At 40.2% G+C, this 13,603-nt stretch overlaps 1 protein-coding gene across 7 annotated transcripts in view; it reads right to left on the bottom strand.

Annotated features, from left to right (window-relative positions):
- The window catches only part of BICD1 (BICD cargo adaptor 1), a 171,249-nt gene that overhangs the window by 32,749 nt on the left and 124,897 nt on the right, over positions 1–13,603 (bottom strand). For all 7 annotated transcript variants that reach the window (XM_030960038.1, XM_030960037.1, XM_030960032.1 and 4 more), the window contains exons 5-6: positions 6,871–7,965; positions 1,083–1,234 (exon numbers count right to left, since the gene is read on the bottom strand). In XM_030960038.1, the coding sequence (XP_030815898.1) occupies positions 1,083–1,234; positions 6,871–7,965 (1,247 nt within the window). The remainder of the gene's footprint in view (positions 1–1,082; positions 1,235–6,870; positions 7,966–13,603) is intronic.

Genomic DNA, 13,603 nt, shown 5'->3' with positions numbered 1-13,603 from the left:
TGTGTTTGACCGGAAGAGGGGGGAAAAAAGTATTTGTGTATTTCCAAAATAAGAATTTATTGATGAAAAAGCTGGAGCTTTAAAAAGAATAAGATTTTTAGGTAACCTTTTAAAAAGCAGCTAAGATGAAAAGACACACTCTTAAGCTGTGCCAGGGGAGGTCTAGGTGGTCATTAGGAAGAATTTCTTCACAAAAAGGACTATTAGACATTGGAGTGAACTGCACAGGGAGGTGGTGGCGTCACATCCCTGGGGGCCGTTTTAAGGAAAGCCTGGACTTGTCTCAGTGCCATGGTCTGGATCACAAGGTGGTGTTGGGTCATAGGCTGGACTCAATCTCAGAAGTACTTTCCAACCTAGTTGATTCTGTGATTCCATGTAAAACCAAATGTTCTTCTGAAGAAGATGTGGGAGAAGGAAAGATGAAAGTTGATTAATTACTGTCCTGCTGGCAGGAACTATGTTACAGAAGATAAGTGAAGCTTTTATCCTGTGAAGGAGAAGATAATAAATTGAACATCACAGTGGAAGAAAATAAGAATTTATGCTGGAGTGGGAAATTACAGTGGCCTTACAATTATTAGCACTGGATTATAGCATAGGCTGGTTGATTAAATAGATTTTACTACTGGTAAGTAATAAATCTCACTGTAATGAAAATGTGGGGTTCTGAAGATCATCATTAACCATACGATAGCTTTACATGACAGAATCACTGCGTACTTCTGAACAGGAAAATCAGCCACATAAATCCACTATTTGATTTCCACTTTAAAAAATCCTATAAATGCAAATACTCTGTAGGCATATACTGTCATTTATAACACTTTACTCAAGGTTGTATTGACATTGCTATTCTTCAGCTTTATTTTCCAAGACACACGTCTCAGCAGCACTTGAAAGCCTGCAAGTTTTTGCACAGTGTGCATTCTAGGACTCATTCACCTTCATCCAAGAAAACCCTGAGCATGCAGAAAATAATTTCTCTATCCTCCGAAGCACCCAACATGCACAGCTAAATGTGTTCTCACTTAGCACACAGGTTTCCAGTGCTGAGCCAGATGGTGACACCTTTCCCTTACCTGGTTGCAAACATTGCTCTCAAGGATGAGAAGGTTGCTGCATCTTCCTTCAGAGCCTTTAGTTCATTCCGCAGCTTGGTCATGGTCTCAGTCACCATTGCTTTTTCATTTTCATATTTGTTCTTCAAATTGGCCAGTGCCACTTCAGCTGTCTGAAAACACAAACAAGGATAGGTGCGTATGAGACAGACATCTGAGAACAGCTAAAATCCCATGACTGATTTTGGTTTTGATGTCCTTCATTCACACAGTACAAGAAATTAAACCTGCTCTTCACTGGACTGCACACTTTAACTTCTTTTTAAATTGTACTCCATGAAAGCAGGAAAAGGAGAAAGCAGCTGAAAGGACAAAGCCCATTTCAATGGCAACTGGTAACAACTCAGCACCTCGAGTATCTCTGCAAAACTGTGCAGCTGTATGTGGAGGGCTCAGGCAAGTGAGTAAAGTTACTATAGAGCTGCTACCACCTTGTTTGAGCTGCAATAAACAATCAAGTGTGTCCCCTGGCACTCTGCAAACAGGACACAGAGCACATGAGGCTCAGCCTCTGCAGCCAAGCTGTGAATCACCGTGTTTGGCCTCAAGCCTCCTGCTGGCTGAGGCTTTCCTTGGGCACAGGGATGGTCAGCACCTGGCGGCTTGATTTATGCCTGAAAACTGGCAATGTTCATTGCTGTGCAAACCAGCATTATTTCAGCAGTTTTAACCACTAAAAAAAAAAAGGAATAATAAAAAATTGCAAATTACCATTTTCATTTAATAGGAAAACAAAGCTTTGTATTTGTCCCATTCCTAAATTTTTGCTGCTCCCTTCTTTCTGTTTTCAATTTCATCCATTAAATTTCTTTCATTTACTACTCTGTTTTTAATAGTTACATTTGTCTTATCTCTGCAAGACTTGAACATTCTGCTTTACTTATGAATTTAGTATCATTCTGAAGTTATTCAAAATACATAGTTTTATAGAGACTTATACCTGCTGCTTGAGACATTTAAAAATATTGCCTTTGAATAAAATGAAGAAAAATTTGCTTCCTCTTACATTTATTCAGAGGATGTTATGGTTGTTTTTTGCACTTCATTTAGTGCATAATAAGTTGCAGCAATTCACACAGGCAATCAATTTCCTCTGTTGATCTTATGGGCTCTTTGGCCACTACCAGGGGAGAGAAGGTTAGAAGAACATTAGGTTGAAGCAACTAGCAAGGGAACAGGAAAAAAGATGGTAATGACCAAACAGTTGGAAACCTATTTCAAACCCAGTTTTCCAAAACTCAATACATTTCCCACTAACAATGTCTCTTAACAAAAGGGCACATTAGAACCTCCTATAAATTACAACTTTATTCATTTGCATCTTGTTAAATAACAGCCTTAAAATAATTGATTTTTTTAATTGTATACTCACCAATAATATTTTCTTCCTTTCACACCAATTTACATTAAGAGAACGGATTTTTAAAGGGCAGTAGTAACCACCTATCATTTTAAATAGATGCGTTTTTTCAATCCGGATTTGAAATCATCATCAATACATGTTAAAATTATCAATCACTTAGGGATCTATTTAAATCAATTTCTGCCTTTTTCAACCTTGCTGGTATATGCTTTGGTGCAGTGTAGGATGGTGGACACCAGCCTATGTCTTGGCAGGATAAAGCAGAAATAATCAGCTTTTTGTCTGTTTTCAGCTGTGACCAAAAATGCACACTCATAAATTACAGTAATTTACACATCACTGAAACTGTGCACAATGATCAGACAGAGCATGATTCCCATGTTTAGTTTGGATGACAGGGTAAATTAATGGATGTGCAATACTAGAGGATGAAAACATAGTTTGCTTGGTGAATAAAAGCAACAGAGGAAGGACTGGGTCAAATCTTCAAATATTTTTTTCCTATTAAAGTTACCTATAAAACAACATAGAGAAAACAAAGCATAAGTTTCAAATCCTATGGGAAATACTTCATGTTACTCTCCATGCACCAGCCAAGCTGCTGAGGATCTCCTTTCTGAAAATCTCCCAAGTGAAGAACAAATGGGCACAGATGCTTTGCTAAAGAAGCAAATAAAACTAAAAAAACAGTGGGTTCAGTAGCAGAAGGAAGAAGGGGAGCACAAGCTGAGGAAGCTTCTCTTGGAAATTTGGGGAGCCTGAAGAGACAGGAAACTTGCCTGAATCCTGAGAACACCCTGAAGCCTGAATGTGTAATGGAGAGTGAGACAGGGGACAGAAGAGGAACTCAGCCTCCATCTATCAGAGACACTTAAGAGTGTCTGGTCACCTCAGCTGGACTGTCACACTGTGCTGAGCTAACAGGGACAAAATGAACTGAAGGCACAGGTCCCCGTTACTCCTCCTCCTCCTCCAGTGCCCGGTCTTGTTGAAATTATTTCTATTTGTTCCCCATCTCAGCCAATCCCCAAAATTGTACCCATTGAGCCATATATGCATGGTTATGCCTGGTGCCAATTCCATAGAATAATCTGGATTTAGGTAATCTAGAATAGTGTATACAGAGCATTCTCTGAAAGGAAGGGTGGGACAAATAAAGTCTTAATCTCCAAGTAGTGGATGCCACAAGGAAGCAGATGCCAGGACCTGGCATTTTTTTTAAAGTTGCAGTAAAAGAAAAAAAAATTGTATCAGAAAAATCAGAGATTTTTTTTTCCACATAAAAATGCAATCTCACAACACGCAAGTAGATGGGAGCACGAGAAAAAAGATGAAAACACAGGGAAAAAAAGCATGACTATTCTTCAGTGAAGTAAATAATCCAGTAAGACAGCAGAGGTGCTCATGACACTCTCTTGTCAGACCAGTCATGCTGAGGAGCTGGGCAAGCGAAGTACCCAGGCTCTCAGCCAGACACCTGCAGACATGGGATTGAGACTGATGGCTCACTGTGCATTTACTGAGGAGAAGAAGTCACCTGGAATCGACAGCAATGCCAGGAGGGAGCAGAGCTCCAAGGCCTGGACTCCAGCAGGGTGTGAAATAGCAGGAAGGAAAAGAGAGCTGGGGAACACACAGAGCTCAGCTCCCTCCCCAGCCCCAAAGCCCAGCCCTGGAGATGAATAGGCTGAGGTCAGCACACACCCCAGCCCAGAACCTCAAGCACTGCCAGAACTAACAGGGTCCTTTCCATCCTCCTTTGGGCTTGCCCAAACTCAACCCACAGGTTGCCATCTTCATCCTGAAATCTGTGAACAAATCTCATTTTCTAAGACAGCTTTGTATCCCATTTACTTTTTATCAGCAGCATGAGAAGCAGATAATTTAAAAAATTTGTTAATAAATATTAAATCCTACACTGGTAGGATTTTTATGTCACACAAAAAGCAGAAAACTAGCCTGTATTTTTAGAGCAGAAGTTGTACCTTGACTTTTCATCAAGCCTCTCTTTCACAGCAGAAATTCTACTGTGTTCTGTCCATATAGTATCAGCATTAGTTTATAGATAAAATGTTGTATGTCCGGGGTTATCAAGGTATTTTTTCTGAAGGACTTCCATGGGTATTGCAGTTATGGAAGCTGCAGACACCACAGTTACTACTAATGCAAACATGAAGGTCTTGATGACTCAATTCTGCATCATTGAACTATTTACCTATGAAAACAACTGATCAGCTTTCCATCAGAACTTCACGGGTATTAAATTCCCCTCACAGGCAGCTTTGCTTTCCCATTAGAAATCAAAATCAAACCCATTATTGAACCAGTCCTAAAAGTTACTGCATCATTTATTTGATTTTGCTTTCTCATTTATGCTACTTGTTAATGTTTATTCCACCACTCAGGTGCAGACACAGTAATTCGGGCTATGAACAAATGGATACATAAATCAAGACAAGGTAAGCAAGCAAGCCAGCAAGATCCGTGCGCCTTGCTTTCTTGGGCAATTGATTTAATAATCCATCTTCATCTTCTTAGGTTTGCATCTTCTTACACCAAATCTTGCTCTCTTTTTCCTGCTAGAGCCTTGTGAAAATAAAATAATATTTATAAATATATTTATTTATTTACTTATTAAATAAAAATGCTTATTTGCAAATACGACTGACCAACACTACATACCAATTGTGCTTCCCTAGTTAAGGGTGTTTTTTCACTAAAGTAAAGTCCAAAATACCAGACCCAAGGAAGGGTCCCATAAGGGAAAAACATCCCCAGCCTTTTGCTGCTTAGAAACTTACTCGTTTGAATGGGAAGACCTCAAGAGAATAAATCTTAACTTCTGGATTTTTGAACATGAGTCAAAACATGAAGTTGGGTTCTGGGATTATCACACCACTTGAGGCTGGCACATAATGAATGACTCTTCCCCTCTCCAACATTAAATTTCTCCTTCCCTTTACATTATTATGTCTTTTAGCTTTAAAGTTTGAGGAAGCTGATATCAGGCTTGCATGGACAAGTATTGCAAGTTTCTGTACCCAGTTGTACAGTTACCAATATCTGTGCTGCTATCTAATAAATAAAAGATTAGTTAATAGCAGCTCCTTAGTCTGCAAATCTATCTTTTCCATTTCAGTGAGCATGCCTTAGGATAATGCATTATTCCTGACACCAATAAAAGAGTGAGACTGAGATAGATCTTCTGGTAGCAGCAAAAAATAAATGATAGCTCTATGCTAATGGAAAAAATCTTTAATTTGGAATACAGAACATATACCCACATACATCAATTCTATCTAAATTACATTTTAATTACATGGAAAATCTACATATAATTGCTCAGAGCTATTATTGCTTAGTTAGAAATGGTATTTAATTACTTGAGCTAATATTTAACATGTGTTGTATCAGGGAGGGGGAGGAATACTATAAAAGACTCAATATATGTTGAAATATTGCTGCAATTTAAAAATCCCCAGTACCCTGCACAGTTAGAGATACAATTTCAAGTTTAATTGATTGGTGTAACTTCAGAATAGTTGACTATTGGGAATTTTAACACTGAAATCCCATCACTGTCAGCAGCTAACAGAGTGCCAAGCTGTTAGCCAGGATTCAAGCCCCCATGTGGTGATCACTGCACTGTTTTCAGATGGAGAAAGTGCCAGGCAACCTAGAACAAAACCACTGCCACAAAACCACTGCAGTCTTCTGCATTCAGATTTAATTCTGGGCAAAAGCATATGCATCAAAATAAATAAAACTATTTGCATGTTTAAATTTAGATTTTTTACAGTGTTTTCAAACCTGGAATCTAATGGATGCCAAGGGCTTGGTAGATATACTATGCAAAGAAAATTGACAGTACTCTTGAAAAACACAGCAATAAGATGGATTTCTTTTGGCATTTGGTATCAAGTACTATAATTTTTGGTTTCTTTTCATTGATGAAACATCAAAAATAAAGTGATTGGATGAATTCCTCTTAAGATTTGAAAAAAACTCGAAATAATTCCTTGAAGATTTTTATTTTCCTAAATAGAAGAGCATATCACTGAGAGCTTCTTCAGGGACATTCTATTTTGTTTTCCAACCAACAGTTTGTGATAATACGAGCAACATGCCTGGGCTGGTCCCTGCTTACACCTCTGATGGTCCCTGCCTACACCTCTGATGAGTGAATGGTGGGTGCTGAGAAAAGTAGAACTGAAGTGTTTAAAGAAGAGGCTGGGAGGGGAGGGAACAAAGGTGTGTCCTTGTTCTGAGTGAGTGAGAGGCTAAATAACCAGTGGGTAAAACCTCTCCTCCAAAGTACCCCTGGGAAAGCTTGTAAGTGACCTGTATAAATAACAGACTTTCCTGAGTGCTTTAGGAGCACCTTACCTGCTTGTTGGCTTTCAGCACCGCCCTCAAGGTCGCGATCTGCTCTCGCTTTGTACTCAGGAGCGACTTGAGCTTCAGGATCTCCTCCATTAAGGCCTCCTTGTCCTTGTCGATCATGGGCGCCAGCTCACGGGCCGCGGCCCGCTGGCGCGACAGCTGCAGCGACCGGTCCACAGCCTTCTGCAAGTGCTTGATTTGGTCCCTTATTATGGCATTGAGGTTGTAGATGTTCATAGGCTCCTTGCGGATGTCACTGGTGTCAGAGACGGGGGAGGAAGGAGGGGCTGTGATGACAGGAGAAATGGAAGGTGTTTTTGTGGGGCTTTGCTCCTTGCCGGGCTCTGCGGCCTCTTTGGTCACCTGCTCAGTTGGGGTCCTGGCTTCGACGGGCGATGCCACCCCCCGCCTGGCCAGTCGTGGGGAAAGGAGACCTCGAGGGTCATCGGGCCCCTTCAGGCTCCCGCTGCGGGTGACCCTGCTCTGCCTGTAATAGTCCAACATGACCCTGTTGGGCGTCTCGTTGTTGCACAGGCAGACGTGGTGGTACAGCTGAGCCAGCTCCTCACTAAACGTCACCAGCTCGTCCTGGGCAGTGTTAAGGGTATTGTGGTTTTCGTTTGCTATGCTCGTCATCCTTTGTAACTCCTTCTCCATGTGGACCATTTTTTCCTGGCTCTCTTTGGTCGACTTCTCCAGGCTTGTCACCTGCTCGTCATACGTCTGGATTCTGCTCTCATACTTGGCCTTCTCTTCAGTGTAGTTTTCCACATACTTATTATATTTCTCCTTTAAGGCTTTGATTTCTGCTTTAAGGTCTATCACCTCAGTAACAGCTACTTTGTATTTACATTCCAGGATCTCCAAGCCATTGATGTCCACTTCGTAGTCGTGCGCCTCCTCGCCGGAATCTCGGCCCTTCTCACAGTCAAGCTCAACCTTCAGCTCCTTGTTGCTCTGCAGGCCCCTCATGGCATTGACGTGCTCCGTGAGCCTGTGCACGCGCTCGTGCTGCTCTGTCAGGGCTCCCTTGGTGTGCTCCAGCTGCGTCTGAGACTCCTGGAGGTTCGCCAGGAGAATGGCCTTCTCCCGCTCCACCTGCAACAGAGTCAGAGTGAGAAACCCAGGACCTCATCCCACCCATGCTGAGCACCAAACTCTGCAGTCCCAGTCACCTCTTCCACCCCACCACTGCCTGCAGCTTGAGGGCTTCTGAGAGACTTCAGCCATGTACACCTAAACCACAAAATTAATTTATAGAGCACCTCTCTGTAACTCTCAGAGGTTTAGGAAGTCCCAGCCTTTCTTACAACTTCCAATATCACTAGATCACAATTTTATATGCTGCCCACTGAAGAATTACCAAGTGCCCAAGCACTGTCTCATCAGCTATAGTGATGGTACAGGATTTATTAGGACATATGTTCCCTGAACACAGAAAGTGCATCACTGTCAGCTGTAAGCCATTTCTCCACAGAGCTTGCATTTATATTTCCCTTTAACAGTTCTACCAATCTTTCACAATATTCATTTATATCTTTGAACTGCTGCACACTTCCATTAAGGCAAATGCAGTAAAAAACTAGTTGTGTACATTTCCACAGATTGAATAACCTCCCCTGTGGAAATGTAGCACAGATCACACAGTTAACACTGAGCACATGCAACCCCCAGGACTGCCCATCCCCAGCACTTATCTGTAAGCAAAATCCATCTGTTTAAATTCAAGCCAGAAAAAGTAGGACTTGTAGTGTAACTAACAACCCACTGGTTGGGACCAAGTAAGTTTCTTTCCAAAAATCCACACAGAAAAGTGGACATTGAGCAGCAAAAGACATTATGAAGGACACCTCTAGAAGTTTTAATGCATAGCAATTTTAAAGCAAGTGAACAAGACAAACTCACAAGTTTGATCTGCCCAGGTATTTGCTGTTCATCATAACACCCCTGAAAGACTTCCAAGTTTTAAGTATAATGCTCCAACTTTTTCCTGTGCCTTTGTCCTGTTCTGAGGAGTCAATTGGGAAGTAGAGGAATGCTTGCAGAGGTAAGACCCTTCTTCCTGTCATGACTTCTACAATAAGACCCTGACCCTACCAGGTTTACTGATCCTCTCTCTCCCTGTTGCAGTATCTTAGCACATGCAGTGAAAATGGCACTTTCCTTCTTAAGTGCTGGAATTATTCATTCTGAGAATTTAAAGTTTTTAGTTATGAAGAAACCTTAAAAAAAAAAAAAGAAACAAACACTAACTTTCCTTCCCTATTAGTAACATGTGGAAGAGAATCAAATTAGCCACCACAAATCTTAGTAAAGGAAAAGTCTTTGAGAAACTGAAAAGGTATTAATACCACCTCACAAAATGTTCTGAGCAGTGCTTCAAACTCTTATTTCCTCTTAACCAGGCTTTTGAGTCATGGCTGCTGCTCAAAAGTACTAAGACACTGGAGCACACAGTGATCCCTTGGTTTCACAGACAAGCTCTGAAAACATGGCCTCCGCTAGGATCTGCAATCAGCTGCAGGCAGAAATGTACAAATAAAAATAGAAACCATGATAAAACATCTAAAAAAATCAGCCCACTTTTCTTGTATAGAGGGGACTGATACCTTAAGAATTAAAAAAACAGTGCCAAACCTCATCATTATTTTATGATCCAGGAAGAGTTTCTCTCTTTAAATATGAAGTGTTCCATTTTTGGCACTAAATCATCAGTACAGAAGGGGACAGCCAAGAACTACAAGTATTTTGGTATCCTTCTCCATTTTTCATTCCCCCAGTATGCCTGCCACCCTAATTGTCGCTCAGCCCCCATGTCAGCCCACTCTTGCAGAGAAAACCCAAAATAGGTAAACTTCCCTTTTGCCAAGTGCATCTTCTTAGAAGTGACCACTTTCTACAGATCTCCTGGTCAGGCCTGTCCTGGGGACCCTCAGAGATCAACCTTACCAGCTTTCCTCTTTTTTTCCACCAAGCTGCCTGCCCCAGGTCTGCTTTCCCTAGAAACCTTCGCTGAACTCCAGTTGTTACCACTTGGTAGTGCAGGCTTCAGTGTTAGCTACATTGCCCTCAGCAGATGAAGGTATTTATTCCTTCAGGCTGGTAAAGTGAGCTATGCATATGCACAAAAAAATCTGGGTTTTGGCTAATTAAAGGTTCTTCTCACTTTATAGCGAGAAATTGTAGTGATAATAAAGAACCACATATTACACACCAAGGACAGGTGGATTATTAAAGTGTATGGGTCCACTGTGGGCACATTCACACCAAAGAAGCCAATTCACTGCATATTGCACCCATGTAAATATAAATATTTATTTTTAATAATATTTATTATAATATAGCCCTTCCTTTGAGAAAACACCTGTGTGTTAAAGCAGCACAGTGCTTCAGTGCCTGCTTAAATTAATCAGACAGAATTGATCCTGCAGGACTACTGATCTGAGCATTATACTCTATCAGGAAGAAAAACTGTAGCAGAGCTAATTTGGATCTTGATGATAATTTCTCTTCTGAACATAAATGTGTTCTGGAAACACTCATTTCAAACAGAAAGGATTCTTTCCAAATAAAACATTTTAAACTTTTAAAACCCATATATCAACTTGCACAGCAAGCAAAAGGAAATACACAGATCTCTCAATTTTATTCATTCTGGACCAGCAATAATGGATTAAGCTAATCCCCTTCTGTTTAAAACCATAAATACATGCTCCTACTGCCAAGGGAAAAAACCCCAAAGCTCCAGCTCAGTCCTGAGCACACCTTTTGCATATTAATGACTCTGCTGTTCCCAAATAGGATAATAATATTTCCTGTTCTAGACAATATTATATTCTTATTTCCACCACAGCACACTTCTGGCAATTCCAGGCATTTTTCAACCCAGTTGGTACATTTTTTTTACACTGGAATTGGTAGCTGCAGTGAGGATTTTTATCATCTTAAAATGAAAATAAAAGCAATTCAAAAGTAGCTGTCTCCTATTTTGCAATGCATTCTTCCCTTCAGAGATTTCAGCTTGAGGAGATTTCCTTCCCAATTTGCATCTATAGTTTGCAATTATGGAAAGTAATTTAACCATAGCACGCCCTCACCTTTTTCTTTTCCTTTTTTTTCAACAACATCAGAATTTCAGTGAACAATTCCTGGGGGAGACTGGAACAAATTAACAGGAGAACTCGTCTCAAGAACCCTGAATCTCAGCTATAGCATATTTGCCACAAAAGTACAAGGCAGCTGAAGAAGAGTGTCAGAAACTGAGCTGCAGAGACTTTTTATTTTTCTGCCTTTTTAAAGAGAATTTTATCTAAAGTTTTCCAAATACGATAGTGGCCTCAGAAAAAGGGAAAGCATGACCATGGGAAGAAAATAAGTCCTAGATTTAAAGGATGAGACAAAGAACTTTTTCTCAACTGCACAACAAACAGGAAGGAAGAGTGCAAAGCCCTGAGCTTTTCTAAGAAAATCTCAGAATATGAAATTTTTCAGCAGGACATTTGTTACACAGCAGATATAGATATGGAAAGGAAATAGGTGCAATTAAATCTCTCCAAGGACCAGCAGAGCCCATGAAACAGCAGCATTCAAAAGCTGTAGAAAGAATTCTATTTGTCATGCTGTTTCAGTGAAGTCTTCTTTATGAGACAGAGGAGCAAAAACAATTTGCCAGACACCCTTACAAAATGGCAAACCTGAAGTTTACTTTTATCCTAAAAAGGAACCTGATGTCCTATAGTCATAAAAATAGCTCCCAATAAATGATCAGTTCCTTCAGAAACTCTGTCCTAGTGCAGCCTCTTCACAGAAAACAGGAGGAAATCACACCAAATATTGAGATACAGCTGAATGAACACCATACGGCAAAGACACTGTAGAGGAAAAAAAAATCCAATTTTGCTGATGATTTACCTTTTGTCAGCTTTTAAACCTGATTAAGTCTCACATCTACCACATGGAAAACTTTAGGCAGAACTTTTCACATTTAATTTGTATGATCCAAATTTAATTTGTGTGACGTGAACTGATGTAACTCAACAGAGAAGGAGATCACTTTGTAAAACATCAGCATTTTGCAATGACTCTTTATGGTATCTAAAGGAATCTAACAGGATGTAAATGCCAAACAATGGTGGCCACCATTGGCACAGATGTGCTTGGGCCCAGCACCAAAAAATGCTACAACCAAAAATAGTTATAATTTCTTTTAGAGGGTCCTAAGTTTGTTCCTAGTGACTGTGAGAAGCCAGCTTGTTTGTTTAAGAGATACAGGTTTTTAACTCAGAGAAGATAAAGACAATTACTGTATCCTTCAAGCAGAAGTTTGCTAACTCATCATGCTGAGCACTTAATTTAATAAAAGCAAGAAAAAGCACACTCAAAGCAACCCTTTTTTAAAAATTTCTAAGCAACTTTCACTCAAAATTTATATTGCATATATTTCATTGTAAATTATGGTTTAAAACACTTACAGTGTGTTTTGAAATGTGAACATTTCAAAGCATTTCTTTTGAAATTGTGTTTTTAAAATTTTAACATTGTATTTCTGAATCAAATTAGAAGCTGCATATAATGTATATATTATATACATGTATACATACATACATATATGTGGTATTCACATTCTCTGAACAGAGAGAGAGACATAATTCTCTCTCCCAGGATTTTTCCTGGGGAAGGCAGTGAGAAGCTCAGAGAAGAAGAGAAAACAATTCTTATCTCTACTTGCTGCGCCTATTGTTTGGCACATGTGGAATGTGTTATGGAGATTGTTTACTGAGAGTGATTTGTTAATTGGATTCTGCTGATGTTTGTTTGGATTGATTGGCCAATTAGGTTCAAAGCTGAGTCATGACTGTCTGGAGACAGTCATGGGTTTTTCTTTAGTATCTCTAATATAGTATAGTATTAGTGTAATATAATATAGCTTAATAAAGCAACTGTTCAGCCTTCTGAAATCATTGGAGTCAGAGCACATTATTCCCTACATTGGGGTCACCCTGTATCAATACATATATATATATATATATATAAAAAATGTATATATTATATATATTCATGTATATGTTCTTCCAGGTGCATATATATACAATATACACTCTGTGTTTACTTTAAAACTGGAAAAGTTTAACAGAATTTGTCATGTAAATAATCCTGTATTCGAAGCTTTCACACTCAAATGATGTATGCTTTGTGTCAAAGTTATTGGTGCAAAGCACTAGATATCACTCATGTTCACCATGTCACAGCTCAGATCAAAACATCCCACGGTGAATTTGGCAATGAGATAAATAAAACAATTAACTCTTCAGCAAACAGGACAGACCACATAGGGATTTGTTGTTCTCCAGTAAGCACCGAAAATTGGTTTTGCTCTACTTCACTTCCAAACAACCTTTCACGTTTCAAGCAGTAAAGGGCTGATATTTCCCCTCTTTAGAAGAGGTGCTTTTCAGAAGCCTGAAGCTAGAAGACGCTGGGCGTTTCCTTGACTGTGCCAAAACCTTTCAAGCTGCTGTGGCAGACGAGATGCTCACCAGCTTGGGCAGCAGGACCCTTTCTCTGCGGGGCACCGCACCCCTTCTGAGATGATGGCAACACTGGGGCTGCCAGCTTGCGCTTTCCTCTGGCTCACATCCCAGGCTCCTGCTCTGGCTGGACACGGATGAGCAGGGAACAAGCGATGGATGAACAGGGAACAAGGGCTGGCTGTCCCAGCCCAGGGCACCCCCTGCAG

This window comes from Camarhynchus parvulus, chromosome 1A (genome assembly GCF_901933205.1).
Source record: "Camarhynchus parvulus chromosome 1A, STF_HiC, whole genome shotgun sequence".
Taxonomy (NCBI): domain Eukaryota; kingdom Metazoa; phylum Chordata; class Aves; order Passeriformes; family Thraupidae; genus Camarhynchus; species Camarhynchus parvulus.
Note: the sequence above shows the minus strand (reverse complement) of the source record. Positions and strands in the feature narration are given on the sequence as shown.